The sequence below is a fragment of the Rhinopithecus roxellana genome, chromosome 12 (genome assembly GCF_007565055.1).
Source record: "Rhinopithecus roxellana isolate Shanxi Qingling chromosome 12, ASM756505v1, whole genome shotgun sequence".
Classification (NCBI taxonomy): Eukaryota; Metazoa; Chordata; class Mammalia; order Primates; family Cercopithecidae; genus Rhinopithecus; species Rhinopithecus roxellana.
Genome location: NC_044560.1, coordinates 59,456,929 through 59,473,992, shown reverse-complemented (window position 1 = coordinate 59,473,992; position 17,064 = coordinate 59,456,929). Strand labels below are relative to the sequence as shown.

Sequence of the window (17,064 nt, the reverse complement as noted above, 5' to 3'; positions counted from 1 at the left end):
AACCCCCAGCCCTGCACAGGCCTTGATTCTAAGGTGGTATAAGGAAAATATTCCTGTTCTTCAGTTACTTAGAATGTATCCCTAGGGACTTATCCACAGCCTAGACGTTGGCTAGAAGATCAGAATAAACAAAATCTAAAACAATCCATGAAAGGCTTAATATTGCTCAGATGTCAATATTACTCAAAATGATCTACAAATTTAATGTAATCCCTATCAAAATCCCAATGGGGTTTTGTTTTTTTTTTCCAGGAATAGAAACAGCATTCTAAAACCATATAGAATCTCAAGAGGCCCTCACTAGGAGAGGGTGGGCTGGGAGGCAGGATGGTGGGAGGATAGTGGGAGGGTGGTGTGTAGTTCTGATTCTGCCTGTCCAGCACCCATTCCCCCGTCTTCTTGTAAAGGCAGCCCTACTTTTCCTGGGGGTAATTTTCCTTCCCCGTGTGGTTCTGGTGTGGTGCCCTTGCCGCCTCCTCCCTTCCCATCCTTCCCTAGTCCTCTAGGCTGGGCCAGCCAGCATATTCCCTCCCCTTCCCTCTTGACCACAGTGATTGGCTCGGTGATGATGGGACTGTGACCAAATCCAGGATAAGGAAACATAACTCTGGGTCTTTTGCTGGACCCACTGGGAAACAGAAACACTTTTCTATGAGGCCACTTAGATGGTAGAAGGTAAGCCTTGATCAGGAAGAAAATGAGGCCAACACAAAGGAAAGAGAATTAGAGAGAGAGAGAGTCAGACAATTGATGAACACATTTGGATATCTGGAGTCAACTAAATCAAAACCACTGCTGGGTGTTTTAGTTACTTAAGTCAATAAATCTACACCTTTTTAAAAATTTCTAATTTGAGTCAAGTTTCTGCCCCTTGTAATGGAAAGTTTTCATTAATGTAATTGGGAAAGACATAGACTTTGAATTATCCCCCAACCTCAATGATGTACCCTATCTTTCTTCTGGAAGGATCCCCATAACAACCACTCACCCTGCGTCCAAACTCTTCCCCTTGCTTCACCTCCCGAGGATAGCCGTCAATCAGGAAGCCCCTGGTGTCCCCGAGGCTGGCCACCATGGCCTCCTTCAGGAGCTCCAGAACGATGCCCTGGAGCAAAGCGAGAGTGGTCAGGACCTGAGCTCCTTCACAGAACACTAGAAGTACCCCAAGTCTCCTTCAGTCATCCACTGAGGGAGGGAGGAAGGTTCAGATAAGGTGAACAGCAGACAGCGATTGACCATATTTCATTTCACTCTTCCACTCCACCCTATATTTTAATATCTATGAAATTGGCAGGTATTTATAATCAGTTCTGTATCATAGTTTAATTGTTAGTATTTTTTTCTTACTGGCATATTCTTACCAGTTATCTGTCTTAAAATATTGGCATCTTAGATTAGATAAGGTAGCTGTATTTTATATGGTATCACTCCATGAATTAGGCATAATGGCAATTTAAAACTAGACAAAAACACGGTATAAAAAGTATTTTACTCTGGGTGCGGTGGCTCATGCCTGTAATTCTAGCACTTTGAGAGGCCGAGGTGGTCAGATCACCTGAGGTCAGGAGTTCAAGACCAGCCTGACCACCATGGCAAAACCCCATCTCTACTAAAAATACAAAAAGTAGCCGGGCATCACCGTGGTGGGCGCCTGTAATCTCAGCAACTCGGGAGGCGAAGGCAGGAGAATCGCTTGAACTCGGGAGGCAGAAACTGCAGTGAGCCAAGATCGCGCCACTGCACTCCAGCCTGGGTGATAAGCGAGTCTATGTCTCAAAAAAAAAAAAGGTATTTTGCTGTTAACCTTTTTCCAGTAAATATTTAATAAAATTTGACATCTACTTAAAAGACTTTTGGTAGATGTAAAGTAGCATTTTCAAGCAAGATCACTTTCTTTGTTGAAAATTTGTATTTAACAAGTGCTTATGGTAAATGAAGTAGGAGAAATACACCAGAGTCTGGAAATCGGTAGAGGAAAAATGCAATCAGCTGCCAGTGGAGGAACTCCCTGCTTGTGGGATGTGTGCCTTCTGGCAGGGGCTTGGGGAATGCGGCCATTGCGAGTGTGGTCAGAATCTATCCCTAGATAATCATGAATGAAGTCCTCATGAAGTTTATATTCTAATGAAGAAGACAGACAATATTGATGAATAAATATATAATGAAGAGTCAGCTACAGATAACTGATAGGTACAAAATCAAAGCAGGACAAAGAGGTACAGAATGCTAGAGGTGTCACTTTCTATAGGGTGGTCAGGGAAGGCATCCGATAAAGTGTAACACTGAAGTGGAGATCTGGATGAAGTAAAGGAGCAAACTGTGTGACTGTATGAAGAGAGAGCATCAGGCTGCAGACAGAGCAAATGCAAAGGCCCTGAGGCAGGAACAGTCTGACGTGTGGGAGGAACAAGGAGGCTAGTGGTGGGTGGGAGTGAGCAAGGTGAGAGTGGTGGGAAATAACACTGGAGAGGGAGCTGGAGGCCAGAGCTGCAGGAAGGACTGTGGATTTCATCCTAAGTGCAGTGGGCAGCCATTGGAAGGTTTTGAGGAAGGGAATAACGCACTTTGGTAAATGCTTTAAAGAAATCATTCTGGCTGTGTCACAGGTGTTTGAATCAGAGAAACTCCATCTTGAATAAAGGCTGGATAAAATAAGGCTAAGACCTACTGGGCTGCATGTCCAGAAGGTTAAGGTGTTCTTTTTTTTTTTTTTTTTTTTAAGACCGAGTCTCACATTGTCGCCTGGGCTGGAGTGCAGAGGCATGATCTTGGTTCACTGTAACCTCCGCCTCCCAGGTTCAAGCGATTCTCCTGCCTCAGTCTTCCAAGTAGCTGGGATTATAGGTGCCCGCCACCACACCCAGCTAATTTTTTGCATTTTTAGTAGAGAGGGGTTTTCACCATGTTGGCCAGGCTGGTCTCGAACTTCTGACCTCGTGATTCACCTGCCTCGGCCTCCCAAAGTGCTGGGATTACAGGCATGAGCCACCGCGCCCAGCCAGGTTAAGCATTCTAAGTCACAGGATGAGATAGGAGGTCAGCACAAGATACAGGTCATAAAGACCTTGCTGATAAAACAGGCTGCAGTAGAGAAACTGGGTAAAACCCACCAAAAACAAGATGGCAACAAGAGTGACCTCTGGTCGTCCTCACTGCTACACTCCCACCAGTGCCATGACAGTTTACAAATGCCACAGCAATGTCAGGAAGTTACCCTATATGGTCAAAAAGGGGAGGCATGAATAATGCACCCCTTGTTTAGCATATCATCAAGAAATAATCTATAAAATGGGTAATCAGCAGCCTTCGGGGCTGCTCTGTCCATGCAGTAGCCATTCTTTTATTCCTCTACTTTCCTCTTTTTTTTTTGAGACGGAGTCTCGCTCTGTCGCCCAGGCTGGAGTGCAGTGACGCGAGCTCGGCTCACTGCAAGCTCTGCCTCCTGGGTTCAGGCCATTCTCCTGCCTCAGCCTCCTGAGTAGCTGGGACTACAGACGCCCGCCACCATGCCCGGCTAATTTTTTTGTATTTTTAGTAGAGACAGGGTTTCACTGTGTTAGCCAGGATGGTCTCGATCTCCTGACCTCGTGATCCGCCCGCCTCAGCCTCCCAAAGTGCTGGGATCACAGGCGCGAGCCACCGCGCTCGGCTCTACTTTCTTAATAAACTTCCTTTCACTTTACAACTCGCCCTGAATTCTTTCTTGCACAAGATCCAAGAACGGTCTCTTGGGGTCTGGATCGGGACCCCTTTCCGATAACAGCTGCTGTGGAAAGAGGAGACTGTAGGGAAAAGGGTGGGCTCCAGGAAGCCAGCTAAGTGGTAATTGTAATGGTCTGTTTTCCTTTCATGAGGACCCTTCTGGCTTCCAGGTGGGAAACTGGTTAGAGAGGAACCAGACAGCTCTATTGCTAACAGAGACTGTCTCATACAGCCCTCATTACAGAGCCTAGCATGGGACCCCGTGTGACAGGGATGAATATTTCTTGATATCCCTACCATCCAGCTTCTCAGAGATGGATGGTGACTTAAGAAGAAAAAAGATAGAAAAGGGGATATTCTTTTTTTTGTTTGTTTGTTTTTTGTTTTTTTTTTTTTTTGAGACGGAGTCTCCCTCTGTCGCCCAGGCTGGAGTGCAGTGGCCGGATCTCAGCTCACTGCAAGCTCCGCCTCCCGGGTTTACGCCATTCTCCTGCCTCAGCCTCCCGAGTAGCTGGGACTACAGGCGCCTGCCACCTCGCCCGGCTAGTTTTTTGTATTTTTTAGTAGAGACGGGGTTTCACCGTGTTAGCCAGGATGGTCTCGATCTCCTGACCTCGTGATCCACCCGTCTCGGCTTCCCAAAGTGCTGGGATTACAGGCTTGAGCCACCGCGCCCGGCCAGAAAAGGGGATATTCTTAAATTATACAAGAAGATAGCAAATTTCAAGATAATGCCATCATACCTCCCAGGACTAGACCAAAGCATTATTTTATATTTTCTGGGGGTTTCTAATTCTGGGCTCTGCTGCACCACACTCACTTCTATTTTGAAACTTCTCCAGTTCTAAAGTGGGATCAATTTGGGGGGAAAATGTGAAATTAGGCCAACATTCGGGGTCTGGTAGACAAACAAGATGGAAGGAGCCTGGGCCAGCTCGACCTGGTTGGGCAGAAGGGCTGTCTGCTGTAGACCTGCCTGCATGTGGATTGCTGCAAAGGAGGGAAATAAAATACAGCTATTGTTTCTGTGGGTTTCTTAGTTCCAGCAGCTCAGATTCCTTACAAAAACCCCAAAGATCTCCCCAGACAGGAAGGGCAGTAGTGTCGGGCGGCAGGCCGTGTTGCTTACTGAGGGCACCAGGTCTCCACGTTCCATAATGTCTCTGATCAATTTGCTTCTTTCAGATTCTGATGCCAGTTCCTTACGCAGGAGCTCGCCAGTTGAGAGATGTGTAAATCCATATTTTTCCACCAGCTTTTCACACTGTGTGCCTTTGCCAGAGCCAGGACCACCTTGAAAAGAAGTCATGTGTCAGACATGCATTCCAAGTCTGGTGCCTCATTTTTAATGGTAGTCACCACGGTGAGCAAGCCTCAGTGTTCCAGTCACCAAGCATGTATTGGGAGCTTCGGATTTGCTATACCAGGAGCTGTGCTGAGAGTGGTGGATGCAAGTGGAGAATGGGATACAGCCCTTACCTTTAAAGAGCTTAGACTATCCATGAAGCAGAAGGGGGCAGGTGTTACAGAAAAACAAACAGTTACTTTTCATAGACCACTTGTAACTCATGGTCATGGGCAGTTAGTGAAGAGGAGTGCAACCTACTCTGGGGGCACAGAGGAGGGGCACTTGGCTCCGTTTTGGTAGAGATGCAAAGTCAGAGAAGTTTCCTTGGAGAACTGAACCCGCTCATGTGCAAAGCACTGGCCACAATTCCTGATAGTGAATGCTCAACAAATGCTAGCTTTTAATTTAAGAAAATAAGTGTTTTTATTTTCAGCAATCTCAAACTTACAAAAGAGTTGTGAGAACAAAGAACTTTCAGAAACATTTGGGAATAAGTTGCTAATTGGATGCCTCTTTACTCCAGAACCTTTTAGTGTCATTTCCCACAAACAAGGAAACAAGCACCTCCTCCTTCATAATGATATCCTTGGACCCCTCCAAATTTCAATTGAATTGTCCCAATTGACTCCATAATGTCCTCTGAAGTCAATGGGTCAAGTTCAGGATCACACATTGCCTTTAGTTGTCATGTCCTTCTGCTCTCCTTCAGTATGGAACAGTTTCTGTGGGTTCCTTGACACATTTGATGATTATGAATAGTTATTTTGTAGAATGTCCCTCAATATGTTTTCTTTCTTATTTTTTCCCTAGCTATGATCAATTCTGAGTATCTACCATGTCCCTTTCATGAATAGTATGTCTTTGACTCTTTCCCTTGCCCTCTAAGTTCAATCAGTTAAGTCACAGGATTTTACATCTGAAAATAATAATAATAGCTAACCTTTGTCAAGTGCTCATTGTACCAGCCACTATTCTAAACATTTTAGGTATTACGTATGAGGTTATATAAAATAAACTTAAGAGGCATGCACTGTTATTATTCCCATTTTACAGATGAGGAAGCAGAGGCACAGAGAAGTTAACTCCATTGGGTAAGCTGCACTGCTAGTGAGTAGCAAGCCTAGGACTTGAGGCCTGAGCTCTGACTCTCAGAGGCGTTCCCTTCTCTCCTCCCCACTGTGGCCACATTGACCTCGCCACACTTCAGGTCCTCATCCTGTCTGCCTGGCATATGGAGATAACTCCATCTCCGCATGTCAGAATGGGAGGGGCTTTGGAGCCCCAAAGATTTGCTAGCAGGATGATGTGCCTGGAAAGCAGGGCACTCCCACCTCCATAGTACTCATTGGCCTCCTATGCCCCCAGAGTAAAATTCAAATTCCCTACAGCAGCATCCCAGCTCTCCAGAATCTAGTCCTACTTTACCTCTCCAGCATCTTTCCCCCCATTTCTTCTTCTTTTCTTTTTTTTTTTTTTTTTTTTTTTGTTTGAGATGGAGTCTTGCTCTATCACCCAGGCTGGAGTGCAGTGGTGCAATGTCACCTCACTGCAACCTCCACCCCCCAGGTTCAAGTGATTCTCCTGCCTCAGCCTCCCAATTAGCTGGGATTACAGGTGCACGCCACCATGCCTGGCAAAGTTTTGTATTTTTTGATACAGACAGGGTTTCACCACATTGGCCAGGCTGGTCTCGAACTCCTGGCCTCAAGTGATCCACCCGCCTCAGCCTCCTAAAGTACTGGGATTACAGGCATGAGCCACTGCGCCGGATCCCTCTCCCCCATTTCTTACCCTCCTCCAGCACTGTCATGTCCAACTAACACAGTTCTTGGACTAACACAGTTCTTTCAATGCTTTCCATGTGTCTGGAAAGTAGGGCACTCCCACCTCCATAGCATTCAGTGGCCTCCTATGCCCATATAGACTTTTCCAGGATACCATGCTTTTGTTCTTCTTGGTCCTCAGCTTGAAAGGCCCTTCCTTCCTTCTCTTCTCTTTGTTTTCTCCCCCAGCTTTATTGAGGTATCATTGATAAAACTATAAATTTAAGGTGTACAATGTGACGATTCGATATACATATATATTGTGAAATGATTACCACAATCAAGTTAATAAACCTGCATCTCATATAGTTAACCTTTTTTTTTTGTGCTAAAGACATTTCACATCTATTCTCTTAGCTAATTTCAAGTATATAATACAGTGTTGTTAACTGTAGCCATCATGCTATACATGAGGTCTCCAGAACCACTTCTCCTCACTTCCCCAGCCCCTGGCAACCACCATTCTTACTATCTGCTTCTATGAATTTGACTTTTTAAGATTCCACGTACATGTGAGATCATGCAGTATTTGTCTTTCTGTGCCTGGCTTATTTCACTTAGCATTAATGTCTTCCAATATGTTGTCACCAATGGCAGCATTTCTGTCTTTTATGGCTGAATATTCTATATTCCAGCACATTTTCTTTACTCATTCATCTTGTCTTTCTTTCTTTCTTTTTTTTTTCTTTGAAATAGGGTCTTGCTCTGTCCCCAGGCTGGAGTGCAGTGGCACAATCACAGCTCACTGCATCCTTGAACTCAAAACTCCTGGGCTGAAGCAATCTTCTTGCCTTAGCCTCTTGAGTAGCTGGGACTACAAGTACACACCACCACACCCAGCTAATTTTTAAATTTTTTGTAGAAACAGAGTCTCTTGCTATGTTGCCCAGGCTGGTCTTGAACTCCAGGCCTCAAGCGATCCTCTCACCTCAGCCTGTCAAATTTCTGGGATTACAGGCCTGAGCCACTGTGCCTGGCCACATTCATCCTTTTTTCTAATGATCAAGGTCTTCCTCAGCCCTTAGGCCCAGATCACATGCTTCCCCCTTCTGGCAGGAGCCAGACCTCTCATCCTCAACTCTGTTGGAGCCAATGCTGTAAACAGCGCCGTGTAATCCCTGCCTGCCTCACTCTTGGGCTGCAGCTCCCTCACTGGTCGCCGGCCCTGCAGGCTTCTCTGGGTGCCCTGAGCACATTACACAGCACCTTGCACATCGTAAGTTCGCCATAAATGCCTGACAATTGAAATTTTAGTATGGTAATGAGGATTTACAACTCATTTTGCAATTTTCCTGGTTTGCCTTTTTTCATACTTAAAGCTCCTTTCTTTGTGCAGTTTGCAACTTCCCTCTTAAGGGACATTAGTTGTTGATCCTTTTTAATAGAACGGCCCCTCGTTTCCCCTTCTTTGCTTTGCCAGAAAATCCAGGAAAGATCTGAGTTTTCTATCTTCTGCTCATCTATACAGCTGCTCTAAGCCAAATGGGGAGGAAGTCAGACCCCTCATAGTATTGTCAGGGATAGGCCGGATGTAACAGGAAAACAGCAATCATAGAGGCTCCCCAAAATAATGCAGACCACTTAAAGAAGCAGCCAACTGCCAGCTAATGCTATGTTTACTGTAAGCACTATGCCTCCTGTCTCTCGGTATAATGGGAATGGAGAGTGTGGGAACAAGGAGGCCACTCCGGAGAAGAAGTGCTTCCAGGTAAATGACTAAGGGGTGAAGTGGCTGAGCTCCTGCAAAGGCCATCATGGTTTCTGCGGCTGGATTTACCTGGAAATGCTTTTCCTGGGATGGCTGGGAGCCCTCCATGTGGAAAAGGTATTTTCAGACTTGGCTTACAAGGCAAAAATGCCATGTTCCAATTATTTTCTTCCTTCAGCATCCTGCTAATATGACTATTACAGTTTTTGTTCCTCTAAAATGTTATTTAATAAATGTCGACACAAAGGCAATTAAAAATCTTCAGCTCAAATTAACAACAGCTGTGTGTTGAACAGCAGCCGCTGCCCCAGTTAGAAACTTTCGTGGGAGCAACAGCTGCAAATTTTTAGCATTCTTTGGCCAAATGGCGCAGGCACTGTGGAATTTTAAGTAATCTACACAATAGCTTGATTCTTCCCTTGGCTCCAAACTGAAGAACAAAGTGATTTTATCACTGCAGTGAAAGCACAAAAATTGCTGGTAGAAACATAAATTTTCATATACTGCCACTGACATATCTTTGAGATCTTAACTGATGACTTTTAAATAAAAAACAATGGGGCCTTGATATCCCTCCAGGATAATTTGTTACACAGCAAAAGATATTTTGAGGAACCACATCTCAGAATGAGTGGGCTGTGTCCTCTGGTGGCAAGATGACTGATGAGAGGCAGGAGCTGTCACATTTACTATCATCTCACTAATTTTTAGTGTATCATTACCCAAGGCTGGGACCCCTGAACAAGCCCATACACCATACCACATGATGTGATTCACAAAGAGGTGTGGAATATGAGATTCTATTTTGAAGATGTCTGTAAATACCTCACAAAAAGGTGGAAAATGTAAAAAGCGTTCCCTGTGAGGCCAAAGGTGCTATATTGTGAAAAGTGCAGGTACTGTGAGCGTCCACTTCCCATCTCAGTAAGTCATGTCCCTACAGGTCTCGACAGCATTGCCATAGAAGGAAGGGAGGGGAGACGACTGCATGGGAATTGCCAGCCTAGGGAGTCTAAGTCTGCCTTCTCTTCGGTACCTGATGTTCTTTGAGAGGTAGAACTGAAACCACCTGCATCACCTCAGCATGCCCACGTGGGTCACCTCTTCCAGTTTGCTTTGTATTGACAGGAGCAATCCTCTCTTGTGAGATAGAGCCTGGATTCATTAGCTAGGCTCCTTAAGATAAGGACCAGCCTCCGCCTCCCAGGTTCAAGCAATTCTCCTGCCTCAGCCTCCCGAGTAGCTGGGACTACAGGCGAGTGCCACCACTACTGGCTAATTTTTGTATTTTTAGTAGAGGCAGGGTTTCACCTTGTTGACCAGGTTGGTCTCGAACTCCTGACCTCAAGTGATCCACCCACCTTGGCCCCCAAAGTGCTGGGATTACAGGCATGAGCCACCGGGCCCAGCCTAAAATGACCTTTGTTGACATTTTATTGCATCTTACTAACTCCAGGATGTTACCTGGAATTAAGCATGAAGCTTAATTGATACAGCTCCTTTTAAAGAAACATCTGTTGGACAGCTAGTGTGGGTTTCACACTGCTAAGCATTAGAAATGAAAAGACCCAGAACTGGGTCTTTTCCATCAGAGAGGTCACAGTCTAGTGGGGAGGACGGGCAGGTGAACCATCATCACAGCAGTGTGATAGGTTCTATGAGTGGGGCCTGTAAACACCATCACAGAAGCACTGGCTGGGACTCCATAGGAAGGGGAAGGGTAATTAATCACCTTTGCCAGCACAAGGGAAGTGTGGGAAAGATGGCATAAGGCTGAGCCTGGTGTCTTCAGTAATGGAAGCTGGAGCATGAAAGGGCTCTGCCTCTGCACAGCGGTGGAAGTGGAGGAGTATGAAGTATTATGAAGGGCACAGGACGGGTGATCTGACAATCAACACTGGTTCTGCCACTTACTAGTCACGTGGTTACAGAGCAATCTTTTAATTTCTCTGAATCTTAGTTTCTTCATCTGTAAAATGGGGGGGAAATAATCACCAACTTTCTGCCTCATTCCACTTGAGGCTCTACCTCCTCATCTCCCATACCCGACCAGTTGCCAAGCTTTGTCAAGTCTACATTTGAATAGTCTATGAAATTTGTCCCCTGTTCTCCCAAATGTCAATGAAAATTTTCCTGTTAACATCTCTCTGTTAAAATATTGGTGCTTGGTAAAAGCTATTTACAATGAAGGGGGGTTATACACCTCCATAGCTCTTTCTGAGTTACACTGTCTGGCACATCAAGGTTTAAATTAAACATAATCCAAAGTCAGTAATGAATCTGGGGACTAGCCATTACTTCCAGACTTCCAGACCACTTGCAGGTACTTAAGATATATCCGTGTGTGCACGATCTCTCTTTCTCTCTCTGTGTCACACACACGTGTATATATGTGACAGTGTATGTGAAGATACATGTATCTAGTTTAGAAAACTCAATGTTTATTTTCTCTAAGTTTCAAAGCAGAGAGAACAGTATTCTCTGGGTTTAATTGCTATCAGCAAAGCTTTCCAGGCTTCAATTCCTATTCCAGCCCAGTCTGAGAGATCTTTAAGCCTCCTCAGTACCAATGACCTTCCTCACTAACCCAATTTCAGCCCCCCGCGGCTCTGGCTGAACCTCAGCGTTCGTTATTTGGATGTATTCTCCCACTCTGATAACATCTTTCTCTCCCTTTCGCTTTTCCCTTGACCTCACTTCTTCTCAACTTGTTCCTTGCCATCGTTATGACCATACTGGGTTGGCCCATTCCCTTTGGGCTCCACTTACCTCCCTAGCTAGCTAGATGCCAGGCTCTTTCTAGCAACTTTGAATCCTTTGCCCCACTTCAGTTCTATGGAACCTGCTGTGTCACCATCAGCCTGCTCTCCCTGCCCAGCCCACCATAGGCTTTATTTGCATCTACTCTGGGCTGCTAAGAGTTCCCTTGAGAAAGTCCGAAAACTGAACCAAATGAGTCATGCTATCTAACTTCATAATAGTTTTTAGTGCTTCTTGGCAAATATCCTTCTTTTTTCCTGGTATCAAGTTGGACATTAATTGGACGTCCATGAGTGGATGCTAATACTTCCCACTGTCCTTCAAACACATCCTCATTTCTCTCTTCTTCACATGTTTAACCCTCTTACTCAATAAGATGAAGACTGTCTCATTTCCTCAGCATTTTCAGAACATTGATGTCTTCGTCCTTTGCCCTCTATCCTTCTTTCTCCTGTTTGGAAAACTTCATGCCATTTAGCTTAAGGCTCATTTATCTGCCTTGGCTCCTGTAAAATATATACATATATTACAGATGACTTCATACCCTCTTTTTTTGTCCATATGAAATTTATTTCTCTTGGTTGGCAGCTTCTTTTCTGTATAATATCATGCTCAGTTTTCCCCAGTCCACACAATAAGGATCAGAATTATTATCTGTAAAATGAAGCAGTTCCTATTGGTGATGGTTAGAAATCCTTTTAGCTTCTTCCTAGTAAAATTCCATAATCTTACAAAGGTTGGACACAGCTTTTTTTTATATTGTGGTACTATTTTAATAGCTATTGTGGTACTATACATATGATTTCTCTGCTTTGGCTCCTGTAAAATATAAATTTGAATATATACAAAATACAAATATATATAATATAAATATATACATTATATTTTACAGGAGCCAAAGCAGAGAAATTATATACATATAAAACATATTAATAGATAGACAAAGCATATGTATGTATGGATACATGTATCTAGTTTATATGGATATATATTATTTACTTAACATTTTGTCTTCCTTATTAGGTTCTATGATATCTGAGTGTGGAATCTGGGTCTGCTTTGCTCGCCATGGTGCCCAAATACAGTGCCTGAAATATAATAGACACTTCATAATAGCAGCTGAAAGACTAAAAAATTTAATGATAAATGGATCCTCTTCTGCCTGCTCCAAAAACCTGATGCTCTCTTTTTTGTCCATATGAAATATATTTCTCTTGGTTGGCATCTTTTCTTCTGTATAACATCATGTTTGGTTCTTCCCCAGTCCAAATGAAAATATTTCTACCATTGCGTGTGTCCTCTGAGTTATCTTTATATTCTTTTTTTTTGTGTTAGCAGCGGAAAACTGCCTGTTTCCATTTCCTCTTCATTTATTGACTCCCTATCCTCTTGGAAACTATCTCCTATCTCATCACACTCTGAAATTGCTCTTTTACAGTTCAACAGCGATTGCATATTTGTCATATTACTTGTTGGCTTGCTTCTAGTCTTTGATACCTTTGACTCTGTAACACCAACGACCAACATCTAAAAATTCTCTCTTTCTCTGGCTTCTAGCACACACAGTTTGCTCACGTTTTCTTCCTTTCTTTGCCAGGCCGAAGCTTGCGGAGGGCAGAAACCACTTCACTTAGGCTGGCATCCCCACAGAACCTGGCCCAGTGTCACAGACAATTGTTAATGACAGCCAGTGTCCAGGAGCCTATGGCCCTACGAAAGTGACAACTCTGCTCCTTTCACATAAGAGGATCACGGGACCCAAGGGCTTGAATTCCAGGTTCACACCTCAGACCATTCTCCATCTGGTTAGATGACTTTGATCAAGTCACATACCTGCTTTGAGCTTCAACCTCTTCAGTTAGAAAATGGGGGTGGTCACAATGCCTGTTGGTTGTGAGGGCAAAATAATGCATGTGAATCTCTTGGATCGGTAGCTGGCAAAGTGAAACGCATAATAAGCATCATAATTATTATCTGCAAAATGTGGCAGCTACTGTTGGTGATGTTTAAAAGTCTTTCTAACTCTAACTTATTCCCACTAAAATTCCATGAGCTTACAAAGGTTGGACAAAGCAGTTTTATATCCTGGTACTGTTTTAACACCTTTAAAGGCGCATAGTCTTCCCAGTTACAGCTAGTGAGAGGATCAAATATCTTTTGCAAATCAAACTATCTTATTTCTAATCTCCATATTTTAGAAATCTATCATATTTCTGACTGTTGAAATATTTCTTTCTCCCTAAATGAAAATAGGTCCTTATGTTGGGTTGAGGTTTTTGTGAACGAATGACTCTTTTCTGAGAAAAACTATTATGCCATCAGATCATGAACTGACTGTGCCCTAGGAATGATCCTCAACCAGTCTGGGCCTATGAGTCACTTGAAACCTTCTCCATCTGGGAAGAACTGCATCACTGTGCCGAGCTTCAGCAGGCTGTTGCTGGGAACTGACACTCTTGGACCGAAAACAATTGAGATAAATAGATCTTTATCCTCAAAGACAACATCTTTATTAGTTCTGAAATGCACTGACTGCTTCAGGTTATTTGGTGAATATGTGGAAATATGCCAGGGTCAGCTGAAGGTTATATGGAAAAACTTTAAATGGGACTGGGAATGTCTTGATGGTAGAAACCGTGCCTTATTTATCAGTGCCTGTGTATAGTATATCAACAAAGGCAACCCTGTACATAACAAGAAAGTCAATTAGGGGACCTTTGTTCTTGACCACTCCTCCTTTGAACTAGCCGAGTGATTCTGGGAGAGTCACTTTGCCTCTCTGGGTGCTGGCTTCTCTGTTTGTAAAGAGAAGAGGCTGAATTAAATGAGTGGCTTCCTGTGTTAGATTGTATTACTTCCTTAAATATTCCAGCTTTCCTTCCATAGTGCTTCTCCCTGTGCCTGTGGAAGGGTGACTCTTCCCCACTTTCTTTCTTTTCTTTCTTTTTCCTTTTCTTTTTGAGATGGAGTCTTGCTCTGTCGCCCAAGCTGGAGTGCAATGGCGCGATCTTGGCTCACTCCAACCTCTGCCACCAGGGTTCAAGTGATTCTCCTGCCTCAGCCTCCGGAGTAGCTGGGATTACAGGACACCCACCACCACGCCTGGCTATTTTCTGTATTTTCAGTAGAGACGGGGTTTTGCCATGTTGGCCAGGCTGGTCTTGAACTCCTGACTCAGGTGATCCGCCCACCTCAGCCTTCAAAGTGCTGGGATTACAGGTGAGAGCCACCATGCCCAGCCTGCCCCAAACTTCTTGAAGTTAAGGGTTCCAGGGGACTTGCTTTGGTCAATGAAATGTGGGCAGAGGCGGATGTGTACTGGTTTTAAGCAGGTTTTTACACCCAGCACATGGTGTGCCAGGTCTTTTCCCTTTGCCATGAGACTGGTAATGTTTCAGCTAATAAGGGCTCCATCAGCATGGTTACCAGAGTGAAGCTGGGGAGTTGTTTGGAAAAATTCCTGAATTAGCAGATCTGTACATCTCTGGGCTGAGGCTTGGGAACTTAAGGGTTTTAGAAAATTCCCCAGGGAAAGTGTACAGACATCTTCAATTTACTTTGAAGTGTACAAGAAAAAGAGATGTATTGATGGATGAATAGAGGGACAGATATGTAACAAGACAATATATACAGGAGCACTCCTTATCTGAAATGCTTGGGATCAGAAGTGTTTTATATTTTAATTTTTTTTTGATTTTGGGATATTTGCATTATACTTACTAGTTGAGCATCCCAAATCCTAAAATTCAAAATCCCAAATGCTCCAAAGAGCATTTTCTTTGAGCATCGCATTGGCATGCAAAAAGATGAGGATTTTGGAACATTTTGGATTTTGGATTTTTGGATTAGGGATACTCAACTTGTAGTAAGATGTTAACTGAAGACTCTAGGTGGTGGGTATACAAGTGTTCACTGTAATAGTCTTTCAGCTTTGCTGTATGTTTGAAATATTTTCATAATAAAAAAGGATAATTCCCCAGTGATTCTGATGATTAGCCTGATTTGGAACTTCTAGATTAGATAACCTAAGGAAGGCAATTCGCTGTGAGCTCCCCAGTGTCACTGCAGGAAGCCTTTGATGATTTTTCTTTTTATATTTACAATGTAATAATGCTAGATGATGGTTTTCTATCATGAATGAACAATTATTATGATGGTTAATAAAAATCCTTATTGCCTTATCAAAATCAGGGCCATACCTCTCGCAGACAAAGGGAGTTTTTGGTTTTCTTAGCATAAAGCTGGAGAGAATAGTAGGGGAACTGTGGCCTATTTTGCACCAGTGGTGTAGTTGAGAGACCAAATATGTGTGAGAAGTCATTGGAGACTATTCAGATAAAAGTCACAATACTTTTGGCTTGATATTTTATCTAATAAATATCTGTTTTATATGTTCTATTTGTAATTATTTAATTCTTACAACAGCTATTTGAAGAAGGTGCTGTTTGTAATCCTATCACAGATGAAGAAACCATGCCAAGGGCCAGCTGTACCCTGGTACCACTAAACTCTACAGCCTCTCATATGTGGGGCCCTTCTGACCTGTCTTTCTGGAAATCAGACAGACTTCCTTTGGGAAATGCACTGCACAGCCTGCAGTTGACTGGAATGGTCACTGGGAGCTGGGCTTTCATCATGGCCCCATCAGCTGGCCAGATGAAATACAGGACACCCAGTCAAATCCTGCATGAGACTTATACTAAACACCATGTCATTGTTTATCTACAATTCAAATCTAACTATGGCTCTTATATTTTTATTTGTTAAATCTGGCAACCCTATCAGGCCCCATCACTTATTCACTTTTTTTTTTTTTTTTTTTTTTTTGAGACTGAGTCTCACTCTCTTACTTAGGCTGGAGTGCAGTGGCGTGATCTTGGCTTGCTGCAGCCTTTGCCTTCTGGGTTCAAGCGATTCTCCTGACTTAGCCTCCAGAATAGCTGGGATTACAGGCTGTGCCACCATGCCCACCTAATTTTTGTATTTTTAGTAGGGATGGGGATTCACCATCTTGGCCAGGCTGGTCTCAAACTCCTGGCCTCAAGTGATCTGCCCACCTCGGCCTCCCAGAGTGCTAGGATTACAGGCGTGAGCCACTGTGCCTGGCCCACTTATTAACTATAAATAGTAGACTTTAGGGATGTGATTTCATTTATGTCCTAATTAACACTCTTTGATTTTACGATTCATTCAGCCAACATCCACCACAGCCACAGCGAGATGTGAAATCCCTCATTAATCAAGACTCTGAAACCAAATGCCAAGACTCCAGCTTTTACGTGGACAGAAAATGAGGAAGGTTCAGGTCTCAGGTGACAGGAAAGGGCAGACACCTTTCCTGGTGCCTATTGGTGGTGGTTCTGAAATGTTTTTACCCCATGAAGCTGGTGAGCTCCTATAGCTCACAGTACCCTAACCCCACAGAGACAGAGACAAGATTTGTAAACTGCTCATAAGAAAACACCATAAAATCACTTGTCCTTTCAGCTGAATACGAATCTACAGAAAAATTAAAAAACCACAAAAAAATGAAAAAGCCAACTAAACAACCAACCAACCAACCAACCAACCAAACACCGATCCTTTGTTTCTTCACCCAGAGGTCTCCAGGGCCTGTTCCAGACCCAGCTCATCAAGCACATTTATTTTTCCAAATTGACGGACCAGAGCTGCTTTTCAAAAGTCACTTCACTCAGGTTCTGCTTGCTTGGGTTTCTGAATTC

The 17,064-nt window shown here is 43.7% G+C and overlaps 1 protein-coding gene across 2 annotated transcripts in view; it reads right to left on the bottom strand.

Annotated features, from left to right (window-relative positions):
• The window catches only part of AK5 (adenylate kinase 5), a 310,915-nt gene that overhangs the window by 33,319 nt on the left and 260,532 nt on the right, over positions 1 to 17,064 (bottom strand). For both annotated transcript variants that reach the window (XM_030913359.1, XM_030913360.1), the window contains exons 11-12: positions 4,832 to 4,995; positions 989 to 1,105 (exon numbers count right to left, since the gene is read on the bottom strand). In XM_030913359.1, coding sequence (XP_030769219.1) covers positions 989 to 1,105; positions 4,832 to 4,995 — 281 coding nt within the window. The remainder of the gene's footprint in view (positions 1 to 988; positions 1,106 to 4,831; positions 4,996 to 17,064) is intronic.